This window comes from Platichthys flesus, chromosome 12, assembly GCF_949316205.1.
Source record: "Platichthys flesus chromosome 12, fPlaFle2.1, whole genome shotgun sequence".
NCBI lineage: Eukaryota > Metazoa > Chordata > Actinopteri > Pleuronectiformes > Pleuronectidae > Platichthys > Platichthys flesus.
In genome coordinates, this window is record NC_084956.1 from 16,031,875 (window position 1) to 16,051,047 (window position 19,173).

A 19,173-nucleotide genomic window follows, 5' to 3' on the forward strand; every position below is an offset into this window, starting at 1 on the left:
TTCACTGTCTTATCGCCAGCCAGTGCTAGAAGGTACAGTAGATTTACCATTTCACTAGGATGCCAGACTGTCACCATTAATGACTATCTTTATTTGATTATATATATTTTATACCTCTAGTCTTGCATTTTAAGTTTGACTCTTGGAGTGTTTTTTAAATACACTAACATCTGCTGTACCATAAGTTACACGCCATGTTAGTCTAATTCACAACTTTGTATAGCTTCAGTTATTTATCTTCACTATTTATTCGGCTTCAATGCTCTGCCTTCGTCACTTGTGTCTTTCAATCTTCTTATACTTGCAATATTTGTAATGTCAAATCTCCATTAGCACAAATACTTCTTTACAGTGACAGCTTTGTTGTAGTTCTGGTGGCAAGGCTTTCCTCTCACTGCAGTGAACTTATTCTTGACTCATTTTGATCATTTATTATTCTTAGGCTCTTGGGTTGGACTGTTTTGTGTGCTACTGGATGCTTAAATTACCCTCGGGATCAACAAAGTATCTATCTATCTATCTATCTATCTATCTATCTATCTATCTATCTATATAACTAAACATATATTTAAATATTTGTATTAATACTTATGAAGAAAAGGATGTGAATACTTTGTTAACCACTGCATAACTGAGGTTTACTGAATAACTGATTCAATAAACGTACATGTGACAACACGTAGCGCCACATTAATGAGTTTATATATTGACCATCACATACTTTACGGTGGTTGTGCACAATGACAAAACCCTGTGTCGCCACAGTATTGGTTTAGAGCATCTCTCTCATGTATGGTGCATATTCATTCCTTGCACCTTGAATACAACCGCAATATTTTAACAACTTTATGTTACTATTATTATCCTGAGACAGAGACAGTGGAAGCTACAATGTAGGAGCTCGAGGGGAGCACTTGAAGGCATCATCAGTTAACGTCAACGTGTTTTGTCCTCATTCCAGACTCGCATATGTGAAATTCCTTCCACACATCAAAAGAATATTTAGCAATAAACACTTTGTTGTTGTTGATACTGACTGATTTGTTGGTTGGTGGTCGTTTTATGAAGCGTTTGACGGAACCTGACGTGAAACACGAATAACAGTGGCACGTTTTGGTTGGGTTTTTGTGCATCATAAGTTCTGCTCAGATGAACATGTCATCATGTGCTGCTGGAGCCTGTCACCGATCACAGCATTGGGTGCAGTGTAGAAGTCACGCAGGCTGCTGTGCAGAGGCAACACACAAGCTCAAGTTGGCACCAGTCGTGCGGCACGTACACAGTCTGCAGGAGTCCCTGGAGGAGGGGTTACTGGAGAGAAGCGAGTAATCTGATCGAGAAAGGTTGGATGAAACATACTTTAATAGCGACAAATGACACGGGGCAGTGGCGGCAGGCTGCAGATGACCGCTTTGCTCGATCCGGGTTATTATTCAAACTGGAAACAGAAAGAAGTGTTTTAGCCTCAAAGCGCAGGACACTCCCCCAGACTGAATGAACTCAGGAGCATGTTTATAATTAACATTTGCAACCATCAGCCATGCATGGCACTGAATGTTTACTGACAAATCATCACCTACAAACACATAATATAATTTTTTGTATTTCAAACGATATAATAAACTGTGATTACTTGTGTCATATTTCAGAAAAAGTTCAGAAAAAAAATAGCACGTGTGATTTTACTAAGCTGGGGGGAGGGGGGGGGAAATGGTGTGATAAAAACAAACAACACGTTCTGCTTTGTTACTGCATCTCCCAGCATGCACCGCGCTCTACTTCCTATTGCTCGTGTAAACAGCGCCGCTGCTACTGAGGTCTACATGAGTGTCTGCTTGTAAAAAACCTTTCTGTTCTCTTCTAAGGACATATTTATAACCTTTACTATTTCTCAGGGATGTAAAGTTTTCTAAGAAGGCGGAACTGTCTCTTTCTGCGACCTGAATACTCTCCGACAAGTGTGAGGAGCTCTATCCTCCTAACACACGTCAGTGGCTATTTAAACAGAGACAAGCTAACCGAGCTTTACGAAGTGACTTTTCCTGAAAGGATAAACTGCAGCACCGACGACATGAATAAACGTGAAGGTGAGTGCAGCTTTCTGTTCTGACCTAAACATACAAGGTTCATTGTTGTCACCACCAGCGTTGGGATAACTCACTAGCTTAGCTAACAAGTAGTTAGCTAACAACAACACTTGATGATACAATTAGCGTGCTGTGTGCTAGCTACTGTGGTTGTCCTGTAGTGAGACATGATCCGTATACCGATGTTTAAACTGTCACACAGGTGTTGGCCAAAGTCATTTTGTAATTTGTAATCATGTTTTCGTGTTGAAAGTGGTGGTTCGTTCCCTCTCAGCTAAACTCAAAACTCAAGCTTAGCGATGAGCTCACTGATTTGCTATTTGCAATCATGCTATAAACATAAATTTTCAAATCCATAGATAAAATACTGATTTTTTTAGGAGCTGGTACCATTTAATCAATGGCCTTAAACTGCGTCGATAGATAGAGTTATTGATAGATTCATTTGATAATTACCCATGTGTGTCTTATATACCCCCCTCCTGAGCTACAACACTAAAGTTGGGGTCCACAAAAGCTTTACACTTGACATCACTCCATTAACACTTGCATCGGAACAAATTACATTAGTCTAGAACACACATGCACAGCCACCCGTACACACACACACAACAAGCTCATGACAATATAGAGAAAAATCAAGTATATATAAAAACATGACTATACTTCTTGAGAGCATCTACCTGTTGGCCAAGGTTTGTATATTCTTTCATTCGTAGAACTGATTATTTTGCAGTTGCAATCAATACCACAGTGTGTTGAACTACACTGACTCTCTGTGGCAGTACCTTGATTTAAAACATAGCTTTTAATTAACCAAATATATATTTGTTTTAGCTTGTATGTAAGTTAACTACATCTTCAGCCTCAGGTGGTTTTCTGAAAAGTCTCTCCAGTGATTTAGTAAAGCAGCGGACCTGGACACTGTGCTGGGTATCCTGAGTTTAATCCCTAAAATATATGTGTAAAGTTCTCTAATCCCTCCCTCCAGTCAGTGTAAATTTTACAGAAACTATGTTAATTGCAAGCTGCAGCATCTCTCTGACCTTCTGTGTCTTGTGTCAGGTGAAGCATGTCCACGGAAAAATGCTGATTCAGCATCAGACCGCGACGCGAATGCCGACCAATCATCACCGGTCATGGCTGCTTTCAAAGGTAAATGGGTCCTCCTCCCTTGGTTTATGTTTTTCACCCATATTTCTCACATATCTGCTGTAGTTTAGTAGGGTTTTCATTATTGATTCTTGCAGCTAAACCTTAATTCTGTTTGTAAGTTTTCCAGCAGGAGCTTGACACCAAACATGACAAATATGAGCGCCTTGTTAAGATCTCTCGGGATGTTACCATTGATAGCAAGAGGAGCATTTTTCTTCTACATAGAGTGACCAGGTATGTACTGCTTTGTAAAATAAAGTTAATTGATGCAGTTTAGTTTTGAATTCTGCACTCAATTCCGATTCAAGCAAAAAATGCTGGTCGGTTGACAAGTTCCACGTTACACTAGATTTGTAATTGTTTAGTTTTTTCTGGAAACAGAAAGCTGTTGCTTTTAACAACAGCTCCACTAACATGTGGATATAATCGTTACCATTTTAAAATACTATTTAAATTATTTACACTTGGATTAATCAACATCAGACTTAAGATGGTATTTTGGTCTTTGTAGAATTGCTGTTGCATATTTTGAAAAAAGGATGATAAATTCTGAGCAAAGTATAAATACCGAGATACTGAACCAGTTACAAATATGTCACTTTATCATCAATTCAAATCTTTATGCTCTGGTTTTCAATTTTTGAAAACTGTTTTTTTTTAATTATTATAAACCACATTTGAATAGCACACAGCAACCTCTGTTTCAGAGACGTTTTCAGCATACTGTGTGACTTGTAGATCTTTCAATTCTAACTTTTACTCTGTGGGTGATCTTCCTCCATTTGCAAGTGTCCCAGATGCTGAGGATGTTCTGAAAGAAGCAGAAGTAAAACTGGATGGAGTCAGACAGAAAATTGGTCAAATTGCTGAAGAGCTGAGGGGAGAGGACATCTATCAGTTTCACAGAGCCTTCACTCCAGGTGAGTTTCATAGCACTATTTAAAAAGCAAACAACCCACAAATAAACTTGGTTGGTTGGTTCATTACCGCTAATATATTGCAGAGTTGTGGTCTTACATAGGAATGCATACAAAATGTTTAATACTTAAGTAGTCCACTTAAGCCTGATACTGATACTTCCCTGTCTCTCTACTTTCTAACCCTATCACTCAGACAAGTTTAATATAAGAACATCTCCAGATTTACAAAACATTTGATTCCCACCTCTGCTCTCCCTGTGATATTTGACATTACTTGGCTGGTAACAATGATGTCTAAAACGAATATTCATTCTACATTTAAATCTTAAGATGCAAGGTTGATATCTTTGTCCAAATTGTATCATGTGAATCAGTGTGTGACTTGCCGCATTGTTGAATATTCCACTGAAAATATTCACATTAACATCTTTATGCTCCAAATATGTTAGGTTACATTAAATGTCATTTAGCTGACGCTTTAACCAAAGTTACTTACAATTAGCATCCGTCTCTTAAAGACAAATGCAGACATGCCAACGTGTACACTGAAAGTGCAGAATGCTGTTAATTGTTGCTCCAGTCAAAAGTGGTAGGACGAGATCTCCTCTTTACACAGTTGTTGTGTTACTGTAAAAAAATGTAGGGGTAGAGAATCCTCTTAGTAAAAATAATGCATTTTTGAGTGCAAACAAAGCTCATATGAAACTTTCATCAGTCTGACTTTTGATTTCAGGCTGAGAAATAGAAAGAGGGAATATTTTGCATCCTGTCTTAGGAGTCTGACCACTTGATTTGAATACTACTACTCAAAATTACATTTTTAAATCTTTGGCTGAACTTTGAAATGCATTTTTTGATTATTGAAAAAACTAGAATAGCTCTCAGTAGACTTCATACCTCCAAGTTAAATCAATCGAAACCAAGGAAAACAGTCCCCTTAAATGAAATCAAACCGCACCATATTGCACATTCTGATGGATATCAGTCCCCTAAAGATGGCAGATTTTTTTCCTTCAGGATCCATAAAATTATTTCTTGGAAAATTGGTGAAAGCAAAAAGATCGCCTCATGATGTTAAAGAAAGCGGTGAAAATACTTCTGGATCTGCCTTTTGTGCAGATAAGTGAAAGAAATTCAGTGAGTTTCTGTTTTGACCCATGTCCCATGATTTCCACCAGGTTTCCTGGAAAGTATTTTTTGTGTAATCCTGTTGACAGAGCAACAAATAAGCAAATACACACAGGGTGAAAACAAAACCTCCTTGGTGGATGTAACTGTTACAGTTTGTGGAATAACAACGAACATCTATATATTTCCCTGTTTTTAATCAGGATATATGCCTTAGAGTGAATATAGTAATTTCAAACAAACTTGTATGATGAATATGTAATTAAATTGATTTCTGTATCTTTTAAATAGTTTGGATTAACTATTCAAAACTACCACTCAGGCTAATTCAGTATATTGTTACATACTTTGTAACAATATACAAAGTATAATCCTGAATTTCCCTCGGGATTAATAAAGTATCCATCTATCTATCTATCTATCTACTTGTGACAGGTGTATGTATTGGTGTGCGGACAAGTTGAAGTTAGATACACAGGAGCTTTCAGGAGGAATTCTTTGCTCTGCTGTTATCAGCCACAATCTCTGTTTACGTGCTGTAGATTACTCATAGTCACTGATAGTGTGAGAGCGTGACCTTGATGCAGGCTCGGTTATGATAGACACACCCTCTGATAAAGTTTGTTTTTCCATTAGCATCGAAATCAGTTTTTGTTAGCGCAGCCAAAATGTCTGCAGGGTTTTGGAGCGAAACATCGCTGGAAGTGAGGGTTAGCTGTTATCTAGCAGCTGGGGAAGTCATTTTTAGATTGTGGTCACTCAGGAATCACTGCTGCATCCTCCGCGACGTGACCAGTGGCAGTTCCCACCAATTAGACCTTTCCCTTTCCCCCCATTTTTATCGTCTTTATTAGATTGAGACTGGGCTCGCGACACAGGCTCTCCAGATAGTGTTGGCTGACGAGGAGTCTCCAGGCATGTGTAATCGGTCTGCCTTCTTTATATAAGGAATATTAAAGATATTGTGGATTGAATCTGGGTGTAATTTCAACTGATAACAGGGAAGTGCAGTGCTTTGGAAAGCTCTTGGGCTTTTCACAGGGTTCACCTGCAACTCAGCGAACCATCTGTGGGCCAACATTAAGCTCAGTTAATCTTCAGATCATCTGAAAACACTCGTGCATTTGATTAAGACACTAAATTCAGCATTCTCAACAAATGAACATCAACATAAGTTTGCCAACTCACACCCTCCAAATTTCCCCACTGCTGTGCCAGGAAAACCTCCCAGCTGTTTTTTCCCCTGAGTCATTAGTTAGACATTATCTGCAGCAACTTCTTTTTGCGAGTCTCACTGACCAAAAGTAACCGCCGCTTCTGAGTAAATAACGCAAACAGCTCCTGGCAGTAAACTCAGGAACTGAACGCCGCCTACTCGCCTCAAAGCCTGTGCAACCTTTTCATTTCATATCCTGTCCACTTCAGATTGTATTGTATTCTCTGGAAGCCAGTGTCACAGCTGCAGAGCCACTGTCAATGTTTAGATGTTTGTGGCAGTGTGTGTTGATAAAGGTTACGAAAGAAAAAAATATCTAAATCAAGGCTTGGGTTGGGGCGTAAAAGACGTGAATTGTATTTAATTATTTGGTAAAGTAACTTATATTTAAATAGTCATTACTCATTGAAAAAAACTGTATTTGGAGAGAATGTAACCACATTTCCAGGCAAGTGAGATTTAACAGAAATATTTAATCAAGAGACAATGGATCGCGAGGTAAAAAAAGTATCTGTGGCTTTGGTCCGTGCGCCAGTGTGACCGGATTAAAAAACCTCCTGAGCGGTGAAACTCGCCCAGATAGAAGCAGACCCTCCTCGCCGCTCACTGTGCTTCCCTGCAGGGAGATATCAGCTCCTTTGAAGTTCAATTGCCGCTTCAAAAGTAAACTATTTTAGACAGTCTTCCGTCCTGTGATTATTTGATTGTTGTTGACACGGGGCCAGACAACAAATGTAGAGGTCATCTCAGCCTACCACACAAAGACAACGGCTACTGTTGTTCCGTCAAAAGACCTCCACAGGAAACATGTTTTATTGGAGTCCTTTATCTGTGATCTAAACTGTGCAGATACATGTGGTGTTTATACACACTCAACAGACTAAGCTCACTTGACACATAGTGGTAGTTTCTAGTGAATCGCTATCACAAATAAATGGGAAAAATAAGAGCACGCTCCATCCTGTTTAGATTCAGCAGCCAATGTCTTGTGGTTGATCCGTTCTAATGTCATCTCATGCATTAGGGATCCAGGAGTATGTGGAGGCCGTCTCTTTCCTGCACTACATCCGTCACCGCAGCCTCATCAGCCTGGAGGAGATCAACGCCAGGCTGGTGTTCATGAAAGAAGAGAAGGTCAGTCCTCAAGTAAACCTGAAGAAGACTTTGTAGTTGAGCTACTTGTGCTTTGTTTGTTTCCTTTTACTTAATTTAATTCCCTAAGAAGACAACTTGAATAAGGTTTAAAAATGTTTTGTCTTTTTTCCCCCGAATTTGATCAAACCACTGTCATGTCTGGTCATAAAATATGAGGCAACAGCCAGCAGGCACGTATTATCTCAGCTGAGCATAAAGCCTGGCTTTGTTAAAACCTGTTATATTTAGTAAACAGACAGTGGTGCATATCTTTTCATCATTTCATCAGTATGAAAACAGTGATGTTTATTCCCCCAACTGTCACACTATTTCTCTAAGAATATCATTGTAAATAATGTATTGTTCATTTTGAATTTCCTTTTAAATCAGTGGGGAGGGCACACAAAGGCAGCACTGGGTGATGCTATGTGCCACATTTATAATCATGTGTCATTATGTAATTTTAACATTGTGTGAAAGCATTGTCGTGCTTGATTTTTTTTTTTAGATTTTGCTTATTTTAGTCTCTGGGCTTTTCTGTAGAAATACATCTGGACATTGTAACAGTCTCATCTTATAAACATTGTTGTCACCATCAGTCTTCTGTGTAGAACCTCCTATTATTCAAATTCCTCATGTGTTTTTTGTAGGAAGGAGCTGAAACTCTGCTCGGGGCTCAGGTCCTGACCTTCCAAGTGACGCCCTCAGACTACCTGCTCGGAGTGGCCGACCTGACCGGAGAGCTGATGCGCATGTGCATCAGCAGCGTGGGCAACGGCGACATTGACACGCCCTTCCAGCTTAGCCAGTTCCTGCGGCAGATCCACGACGGCTTCTCCTACATCGGGAACACAGGCCCGTATGAGGTGTCCAAGAAGCTGCACGTGCTGCGACAGAGCCTGGGAAAGGTGGAGGACGCTTGCTACGCCCTGCGAGTCCGCGGCTCAGAGATCCCCAAGCACATGCTGGCCGACGTGTTCTCCAGTAGGAACACACTCAGGGAGCCAGAGGAAGGGATGGTTTAATCCTCTGTGGCCTCCACAGCGTTGTTTCTGTTCTCTGTGGTGTCATTGTCTCCTTCAGCTTTGCTCCACTGTTATTGTTTGTACGTATTTTAATTGTATTTGTTACTGTTTGTTTTTGGTAGTTGTTCCCCACTCTTGCTAATGGTTAAGGGCAGATCATGTCGCACTTTGTAAAGCCCTGTGAGACAAATGTTTGTGTAAATGGGCTTTACAAATAACACTCGATCAACGGATTGAGATGTTTGACATACTTTGTGAAATGCCTGTTAACTGTTTGTCATAATTGTAAAAACAGGTTTACAATAGACAATGGATCCTTTTTCTTTGATAAAGATCTGATGACTTCACTTGTTTTGCATCAATAAAAGTTCTGTGCCATGATCTCCTCGCCTTGAAGCTGTTTTGATAGTGCATGTTCGTTCTTCTCTCTCTCCCTCTGCCCTCCTCTCTGTTACGCAGATAATCTAAGGTAGAACCATTGGTCGCCTGCTCTCACTGTAGAGGGGGAACATGTGACCTTTGCACATTGTGCATGTCTATTCACTGCCACGGGTCTGTTGGCATATGCACAAACACAATCAACATGTTGCCTCCTCATCCTACTCTCTTAAACAGTCAATGGCGCAAATTCAAAATGATATTCCTGGCAAACAGCTGATATCCTCAGTGTAATAGTCTGTAATCCATAATTGCAGATCTACTTTATGTTTGAGTGAAGAGGGTTTTATTGTCAGATTAAACCTCAGAAAAATTGTTACTTTGAGCCTTGTTATGCAAAAACAACAACATAGGTTTTTCCAGTTACTATCCTTTAGAGCAGCTGGAGTTTTATAATTACCAAACATAGGATTATGTGTCATCTGCATGGTTTTTAGACTCTATGGCTTTCAATGTTATTTCATTCTGCCACCTGGTGGCAAATAGAACTGTGCTGGACAGCCCTATTTGTTTTCTCTGATAGGATTATTGTATGATCTTAATTTAATGAAAGGCAATACCCTAGAATTATAATTCGGGACTTTAAAAAACATGGTTTCCACTTGCTTGTTTGATGTGAAAATACATTTAAAAATTCATCAATGAACATGTTAATGTGATGCTTTTATATATTTATATAGGCTGTATAAGATAATCCTTTATTGATCCCCATGGAGGACATATTACAATCATGTAATATGAAGTCAAAATCATTTTATTAAAACACAGAAATGTATATCGCAGTTAATTGTGGAAGAAGAGAGGTGCCAGTGTGTTTAACATACATGTGAGCTGTATGTCTGATTAAATCAGCGCTGAGGTGTGAATATTAGAGATAGAGAGCAGCATCATGAGGAGGTGGCTGTTGAACTATCACTGTAGAGAGTCTCGTGAAAAACAACATAAATAAATCTATGTGAAGTCTGACATCTTCTGGTGAAAGCAGAGAACACACTCCATTACACAGCCATGTGGACTTATTTAATGCTGACGAGTACACACATGGTAGAACAGTATCATCCCCCTTTTAAGTTAACAAGTTTTGCTAAATTTATAGATTCCTGTGTGATCATGATCATGTTACTGTATCTCGTTGACACTCAGCATTGAAGCAAAGATGGCCTAATATTGTTCTTTATCAAAACTTCAGACCACACCAGATTGGATATAAAAGTCTGTCCAAAGGTATTTATTAGTGTCTGACTTTGAAAAAGTTGTAAAAACCGTAACGTGTATCAAAAGCACTCCTCTGAACAATCTCTGTGACATACTTTGGCTATCCTATGAAATCCTCATTTATTCACTGATGATTTCCAGAGCCTCCCTGAAGTTGTTTGCAGTCTACCTTGCAGAGGCCTGCCTCACGCGTTGTAAACCCTCAGGGCTGGAGAACTCAAAGTGCAGGAAAAGTCACTGACTGGCTTGTTGTCCAGTGACAGACAGTTAGCTGATTTGTTTGCCAAAGGACATTAAGAGCCTCTAATCTTTAATACAGGGCAGGTGATCTCACTCTGCACTGCGTGCGAGGCACTGGGTTTCATCCCCTCAGCCACGCAGCTCCCTCTTTTTTCCTCCAGAGAGCGAGGGAGGACTCTGCACTCTGAGCTGAGCTTTTCATCAGCGAGGCTAGCCACCAGTCTGCAGGCCGGCCAAGCTGAATGAATGGAGCATTTGGACGGTGGATGAAAAGACTCGGCTCTATGTGGGGTCTCTTCTCATGCATTTCCCTCACAGCTTAAACAAAGGAACACCATTGTACTTACACGAGGATGTGTTGGAGGGAGCTAAACATGCAGAATAACCGAGATTCTTGCACACACAGAATTATTAGACCCACATGTATAATACATGTCAGTATGACAGGGTGACACTTGTGTATCTAGTGTTATTGTGTTGAATGATTTAATTTGATTTGTCAAATGCTTTTTGTTTATTCTAACGTGTTGACAAAAGTGAACTTACTTGCAGGGCCCTGGCAATGTTGGCGCCCTAGAAAAGATTTCAAATTGGCCTCCCCCAACATACACACGCAAACTGTCATGCATCCCCAAGAACCTTTGGACTGTATACAGACGCAACCACAGGCAGACAAAGTTGCAAGCTATAAAAAACAATAAAAATATATAATAAAAAATATAAAAAGAGTCTGAAATCAGCTGTACTGATAGCATATCATGTCATGTCGACAAAAATAAACATTGATGATGTCCACAATCAGGGTGACTCTTACCTCTATATTGTTCTTTCTTCTCCTTCTCTACTTTGCGGTGCTTTCTGAATTGTGCACCTAATAATTTAATCTTTTTGAACGGGACAGGTTCTGTTTGCGACTTGGATTGGTGCTCTGGCTGGATTCGCTGCATGGTATCTGATGTGATCCCACCTCTAACCTGTCATTCTGCTGCTGAGAGAGGGAGAGGGAGAGAGGGAGGAGAAACATTGAGGGAAGGCGAATAAGGAGATTGAGACCATTTCATAATTTATTACAAACATTCTTTAGGGGTCCAAGCTAATTCAATATTGCACATTGCTAAAGAGGGAAGCTGACAGGAAATAGACTTGGTCTTATTGGACTGTTATCACATCACTTCCATCTCCATCTCTCATGCTATGCCTTGACTGTTGTTTCTCCACTTCTTTTGGACTATCCCTCCATTTAATGTCCCTTCAGAGTGTCTGGTCCTACCTCAAAACCTTCTGGAGCTGTGCTGATATTGGCTCAGAAGCTCGTTCTTTGATTTTATAATTTTTTTCAATTTGACGTGAAATTACTTTTTGATGCGACCAACTTATAAACTCTAACTGACAATCAGCTGACAATGATGCACCTATATACAATACACTGTTACACAAGTACAGTTCTTTTTTTAAAACCCATTTTCACATTTCGTAATTCATACTTGGCCTCTAGAAAGTTAGTACATGTGCACAAGTGATAGGAATCCAAAGCTGTTTTTCAAGACAAAGCACACCTACACTTCGACAAGTGCATGTTTTATTAAAACTATTTCAGATAATTGAATTTCTACTGATGCATGTTGAAATGATTTAATTCTTTGCTTTGGTTTTTAAGCTATATTAGGATTAAGGTGTAAACAGAGACAGTTTCTCTGTTCTCTTCTTCTAATATTAATGGTTTATCTACATCATTCTAATAGACCTGTAGTTTATCTACTTGATTGTTGGTAATGTAAGAGGTAGGTCTTTTAACAGCTCATTTGTTTTGAACACACAAGTATCTACCATCACTACAATTGTGTACCCATCATCCATATTGTGTTGTGTACGACTTTGAACGACGTGTTCTTCTGTTAGTACAAAACGTTTGTGTCGCTTGTACTGTATGCAGTTCAATTAATTAAAATTTTTACCCTGACACAGTATGCTTGTTGCACACAGAGTACCAAAGGAGATGTGTTGATAGTAACATTTAAACCCGGATGCTGTGCTCTCAAAGCATACTGCATGTGACTATGCAGTATTCTTTCATTAGCAAAGCTCATTCAGGACAACAGCTGGAGTGCAGAGGAACCCAGCAGCCAGCAGGAGGCAGCCTCAGGACATCACATGGAAACCAAAATCCGCAGCAGACTTAAGGTTTCTAAAGCATGTTAAATCTTCCAATATCTAAAATCCAAAAATATAAAAGTAACTTTTAAGTAAGGCTGTATATGTAGAGAGATAGAAAATATTTTCTCTGAAGTGTGTATCAAAAGCATCATAGAATGACACGAACACACACACACGATAATTTGTCCATCTTCTTAGTGTGCTTAGTCCATCAGGTGTATCAGCAGGCGGTATAGCCTGGTGTGTCGAGTTGTCGTTCTGTATTGTTTTACATTGCATGTGTCACGTCATGATAAATCAGTCTCTTGTGCCGTCTGATCATATCCACACACACTTACATGTTTATCCACCCATTAAAACATCTGTCCACATCATACACATACCTTGCTTTTGCACTGATATTAGTGTTGTTCCTTTTAGTTTTTGAATCTGTACGTATTTCAAAGTAGCATGATTAAAAAATCTGTTGTCATCGGGATGTCATTGCTTTAAATTTTCCATGAATTATGGTTGCCATTGATTCCTGGGTGTTTGCTGTGTATTAGTATGTTTTAATATGTGTTGCCTGTTCCTGCTTGTACTTATATTTCAAACAACAACCGTGTCATTGCAGCTAGGTCTCCATGACAGAGGAGTAGAAGCATCTCAATGGGACTTTTCTGGTAAAATAATGGATGTAAAAAGTATTAAACACCACTACCACTAGACCTGCCTCTATAACAATAGTAGGATTTAAATGTTACATCCAGTTATAACTGTGAAGTCTTCCACCAGCAGCACAGAAGTCCCAGTGGCTCTGAGATAAACCGTGCGTAAAGACGAGCAGCAGCGGTGATGTGTCCGCTGTGGTCATGAGGCGGACTGAAGGAGTCTGGAGTCAAATTCCTGAACACGTAGGAGCCTCCTCACGCTGCTCCAGCACGACGACGACGACGCATGGCGCAGGGGCGCAGCGAGTAACGGATTACTGATCAACCGATCAACTCATCGATGAGACACGGATTTATTTGGCTCCAACTTTACGCTCAACTAACGGATGTTTTCCTCCACGTTTTTGAAACAGGAGAAATGACATGACAACCATCTTTTCCCTCCAGACCGCCTGTTCAGCTGCGCGCCGGTTCACCACAGATGAGAAGGGTCTGAAACAAAGTTCAACTGTTTCTTCTTCTGGACATGTTGGGAACATAGAGCCGCGCGTAAAAAAAAGCCGGTGTTACGCTTTGTTCTAAAGCGCATGAGAGAAAAAAACAAATCTGGATCCACTTTTCCACAGCGGAAATGAGCTCAAGAGCCGCAGCCTGGATCCACTTCTGTTAAAACATGGTCGCTTGGACTCCGCGGAGAACCGGGATCTGACACCGACTTCTGGCTACCGTACGATTTCTTTATCTCGATGGGAAGATGTTCGCTGGACTCATGGGGCTGGACTGTCACAACAACTCCCTGCTTCACCTCTGCGAAGTCACAGAAGGTAAAGAACCATCGGGTTTTCTACCCCTCCAAACTAAACACTGTAGATCGGATGCAGGACGGCCGAGAGCTCTGGATTCTCAATATTAATTATTATCCAAGTATGAGAATTAGATGAGAGAATAATGGCCAAGTCACAGATGAGAATAAACAGAGTGGAAAGTTTCCATGCAGAAATGGGAATAGAGTGGATCTACATAGTGTTTTCATTGTGTAAACAGTAGCTTAGGTCCATCTCATCCCAAACTAGACCTACATGCACAGCTCAGCATGGACGTTGCACTGTGATGCTTCATGTCACTGCAGGATCAAGTGCCATTCAGGCCACAGAGTTCAGAGGCTTCAACACTCAAGTCACCTGGATCAGTGATGATAAGTGATGAATATCAAGTGGTCACATACTCTGAAATACCAGAACAACTCTGAAAATAGATTACAGCGCTGAAAATGTGAAGACAAAAGTTTGATGACAATGTTGTGTATGTCGTACGCTGGGAAGTAGCCCCTCTCACTTACACATTGTCTGAGATCTAGGTCGTTTCAGATAGGATGTCTCAAAGCAGATACACTGTGAGACATGATGGAATAAACTTACTGTAAGCAAGTCAATGTTTCTTAGGGTTTAAACTTGAACCCCAACAGTCAGGAGGTGTGGCACATATAAAGTTATAGAACAAACTCTGTGATCATGCTATACTGAACAGTCCTGTACATCAGATCAAAAGTACGACTTGGCAATAAAATAAGAGTATCACTAATCTGTGCAATATAATCGCATCAAAAGCGATATAACAAAAGTTAAATACATATATCAATATAATACTTTATGCATTGTGAAGCACAGTTTCTGATCTACCTCAGATTTGAATGAGGTTTGTGATTCTCTGCTCATTAAGAGTTTATAACCACAACCTTCACTCAGGAGGAACGATAAGTCCTAAAACCTAAAACAAATAATAATGTGACATTTATCATGCTAATTACGGACTAATATTAATATTTTGATCACGCTAAAGTTTTCAGCCACATCGTGCAGACGGAAGTGTTGGCAGAGTATTTTGCATGTCAGTGGTGAAACCATTTAGATAGATGGATGGATGGTGGACGGATAGATCACAATTCGTCATTTAGGGTTAAAAGGAAAAAGAGAAGCCACAAACTTTTTGACACTCATCCCTGACTTTCACTTCCTCTTTCTGACACTGTGGTCAGTCACAAGTGTTGAGGTGCTTCTTTAGAGGCTGCTGACAGGCATGTGTGTGTGTGTGTGTGTGTGTGTTTGTTTGGTAGGGAGCTGAGGTTGTTCCTCAAACATTTGTGTTTTATGATGTACTCTACATTCCTCTGCTCAACCAATGAGATGCAGCGTTGAACCAGAGGCCTCCGGTAGGGGAGTGGGGGGTCTTTAATATCCAAAAGTAAATAATCTTGCCTCTTCAGGCTGAGATTTCTTCAGTCTTCAAACAGTTTGCAGCAAGTTGCAAAGCTGATGTTTCAGTGGGATCATGTTCTTGTTAGTGTTGAACCAGTCTGGTCTCCTTTCGCTTATTTTTTTTTCTGTCGGAATTCCCGACAAACTTTTTTAGCACAAAGCCGAACAGGAAGCGGCAAAAGACATACCTCCTCAGCCATGATGTAGTTGGCCCATCAACACACAGACACACACAAACACAGACACAGACACACACACAAAAGATTGGCCCTGAGGCATTTCCTTCCCCTTCACTGAGAGAAGCCTTCTTTGTGCAATCGAAGCCCAGCGAGGATACAGTGACACTCTCTATCATCGAGTCCCCTCAGCTCCTGGGCTCTCTGACTCTCTGGAGTTGCCTCTTTGTTATCTTCACTGTATCTTGACCACAGCAGATGGGGGACGGCGTGCACTCGTACCTACAGAGAGTGTTGGGTTTCTTAAATTGGTTATGGAACAGCGACCACGTCTGCGAAGGAACACTAATGGAGCCGCAACCTGAGCTTCAGTGTGGTGGTCCCGGTGGACGGGAGGCTTTTATTGGAGACTGTCCCACGCTCCACACACACAAATACATGCACGGCCTGTGCACAATGGCAATACCCCTGTGTCACTCTCACTTAAAATCCTGCCTTCCTGTCAGCCTATAAAATCAAACTCTCCTTCAAGATCTGCATTTGTGCCTCTTCCTGTCCGGTCACATGGGATGGTTTAGGAGTGACATCATCGGAGGTCATGGGGGGTTGAGCGTGGGATGGGGTGGCTTTGTGGTGGTCATGGTTTGTCTGAGGCCCTGTGTTCCTGTCCTGACATAAAGCTATAGACTCTATATAAAGATCCTTAAATACAATATATATATAATCCTTATATACCATCTATGCTATAGCACTAGAAGATAAAAAAAACAGATGGGAAATTACACAAATAAAGGATTTCTATAAATTTGACAGATATTCTGAATGTATGTGATTGAATTAATGGTTGTGTTGTTTGCTTTTTGAATTATATCTAACAGGGTTGTACAATGACAGCAATAAGACTGATCCAACTGTTTTCAGCACAAATGTGTGTCGCTGTGTGTCCTTAGTGTGTGTGTGTGTTTGAGTGGGAGGAGAAAATGGAGAGCCAGTGGAAGAGGGTGCAGCGCAGCTGTGCACAAAGGGGCTGTTGATTCCCCACATCTCAGCCTGTCCCCTTTTCTGAATCCTGCACATTATATGTGTTCATCATGTGGAGCTGCAGCAGGTGTCCAGCTCTGAGCACAAACAGATCCTTTATCATCCCGCTTCTCGCTCAGACTACATCTAGTCTAAACCGATCCTTTCTCATTACTTGAGTTTCAAAGCATCGAATAATTACTTTAAAAAAAACAGAATCGTAAAACACTTGATCAGACATCGGTGTAAGAACTACCTAAAATGTCTGAAGCCCTCTTTGGGAAAATTGTATCCATCCACTGACATGGAGGAGGTGGTGTTTTGTGACCTATACTGCAGCCAGCCACCAGGGGGCAACCAATATGATTTGGCTTCACTTTTAGGAAGCTGCCATGTCATCCATTTTTTTATAGGCTAGAGTTTAGTTTCAACTGAAATATAGTTTGAATCTGAACCTTGATAACCCATCGCTGCAGTTTTTTTGCATTATTGTACTGATGCTGATCAAACTCATTCAACTTTACTGTAATCCCACGCCTACAAGGCAGTTTTATTTATGGAGCCTTTCCTACATAGAGATATATTCCAGGTACAATGTCTGTTTTCCCAGATTGGTCTCCCCCACAGTCTTAATTGATATGTTTGGGTTTTCAAATGTAAACAAATTCAAATTTGACCTCTGGAAGAAGTCTGCATTTCGTCTACTCTTTCCTTGAGAGGCGTGTCTTAACTCAAATGACTGCGTGGCTTTGGTATTTTCCAACAGCTGGAGCACAACCCTGGGAAATGTCACACAGCTGCCAAAGTTGTTTTTCATCCAGTTAGCAAGGAGATGCTGGCTTTGAGGGCAGAGGGGCGGGACTGTGTGAAATCCATTACGTTTTGGATTCATCACACCGAGAGTATCAATCATCTGGTGTTTTTTTAATTTCATGTCACATGTCCCTGGCGTGCAGTGATGGCACAGCAAATCCTGCCAGTTCTCTGAGCTCACTGTTTATCTTCCTCCTGACCGAGTCATCCAGCGTAATGGTTAATCTCTGCATTGACAGGTGGCAGAGCATCAGGTGCGGCTGGCAGCTCCGGCCGTAAGAGGCTCCACAGAAGACCGGGGTACATGAGAGGAGAGCAGTCCAGACTACAGAGCATGCCTCGTGGTCAGGAGGAGGAGGAGGAGGAGGAAGGGACGACCACTTGCTCAAGGAAGGGGAGATCTGGGCATCACACTGACCTCACTGAAGCCACCTGCACACAGAGGATGAGTCTAACACCTTCTGCCAAAGTGTCCTTAATAAATCAGCAGCAGCCTGATGAACTCACATGTAGCTCCAGGAAGAGTAAGAGCGTTATCTGCTCTGTTACCCATCCTCTGCCTCATGAGGTCTGCACTGCCGTCCACGGTACATCCAGCCATCAGGGTCTGTCCCCACTCCCTCAGAGGGATCTCAGTTTAAAATCAAGCCCAGCACTACAGTCCTCGCCGTTGGACTCTTTTAGCTCCAGCTTCAGTTTCATCCAACTGTCGCTCGACTCCAGCCACAGAGCGGACAAAACCACTGCTGCACCAGCCCGGGAACCACAACCACTCAATCAGTCAACTAAAGCACCTCGTTCACCCCAAACAAAACCAGAAAGCTTCCCTGCTTATGTCTTCAAGCACTCCACTACTGGCCAATCATCAAACTCCTCTGCCGAGGGAGAGGAGTTATCACTAGGTGGGAGGTTTTGGAGGGAATGTTTGTGGGATGGCAGGGAGGCTTCATCCAACCTGCCTCACTGCGACTCCCAATCTCTGGACATCGAGCTCACCTCCTCTCTGTCTGTGGACTCGGACACGGCGTCCGCCTCCTCCGTGACCTCGGGCTATGAGAGCGCCACGCCCGCCTCCGACCAATGCTGGGACAACCTGGTGAAGAAGTACGAGGTTGTGCTGCAGGACTGCCTCCAAAACAACCGCACCCACACCAAGGTGGGTCTCAGTTATCAATCATGACCTTTCACTTTATTCTTACAGCATTAAATAACTGATTAAAATCAAACTTATCAGAAAGATTATCACTTAAACATACATAATGTGATAAGAGTGACCTAAAAGGACAGACACCATCATTGAGAAAGAAACTATTTAACGTGTACTTAAAATTCTGTTGGTTGGTCCATGTCCTATCCACTAACATGGAGGAAGTGGTGAGCTATTCTGCATCCAGCCACCATCTAGATGATTTGGCTTCACTTTTGGGGGCTTTCATGTAGTCCATCTTTATATACAGTCCATAGGACTTCTACCATTCCTACGGACTATCTATGGAAATATAAGTTATTTTGATAAAGGTTTTATTCATCATAGTATTTTATCTGTT

General features: G+C 41.2%; 2 protein-coding genes across 5 annotated transcripts in view; both read left to right on the forward strand.

Moving 5' to 3' along the window:
- The first annotated feature begins 1,247 nt into the window (after nt 1–1,247).
- tsnax (translin-associated factor X) lies at nt 1,248–9,046 on the forward strand. 2 transcript variants are annotated; one of them, XM_062400364.1, is made up of 7 exons: nt 1,248–1,343; nt 1,896–2,087; nt 3,153–3,242; nt 3,362–3,476; nt 4,032–4,162; nt 7,531–7,640; nt 8,291–9,046. In XM_062400364.1, the coding sequence occupies exons 2-7, from the start codon at nt 2,072–2,074 to the stop codon at nt 8,663–8,665; spliced, it is 837 nt and encodes a 278-aa protein (XP_062256348.1). In that variant the 5' UTR covers nt 1,248–1,343; nt 1,896–2,071; the 3' UTR covers nt 8,666–9,046. The 2 variants fall into 2 exon arrangements, with proteins under 2 accessions (XP_062256348.1, XP_062256349.1); XM_062400365.1 differs by lacking the exon at nt 1,248–1,343 and adding an exon at nt 1,779–1,817.
- Nucleotides 9,047–13,530: 4,484 nt separating this feature from the next.
- Nucleotides 13,531–19,173, forward strand: part of disc1 (DISC1 scaffold protein) — a 43,083-nt gene continuing 37,440 nt past the window's right edge. For 2 of the 3 annotated variants that reach the window (XR_009923923.1, XM_062400892.1), the window contains exons 1-2: nt 13,531–14,186; nt 17,866–18,782. Coding sequence is in view for 2 of the 3 variants with exons in the window: in XM_062400892.1 (XP_062256876.1) it covers nt 14,117–14,186; nt 17,866–18,782 (987 nt within the window). In the remaining variant the exon portion in view is untranslated. The remainder of the gene's footprint in view (nt 14,187–17,865; nt 18,783–19,173) is intronic. The other variant, XM_062400891.1, reaches the window with a different exon arrangement.

Coding starts and splice junctions, on each gene's coding strand:
- tsnax (XM_062400364.1), top strand. Junction 3,243..3,361: donor GGTCATGGCTGCTTTCAAAG/GTAAATGGGTCC, acceptor TCTGTTTGTAAG/TTTTCCAGCAGGAGCTTGAC. Junction 4,163..7,530: donor TCACAGAGCCTTCACTCCAG/GTGAGTTTCATA, acceptor CTCATGCATTAG/GGATCCAGGAGTATGTGGAG.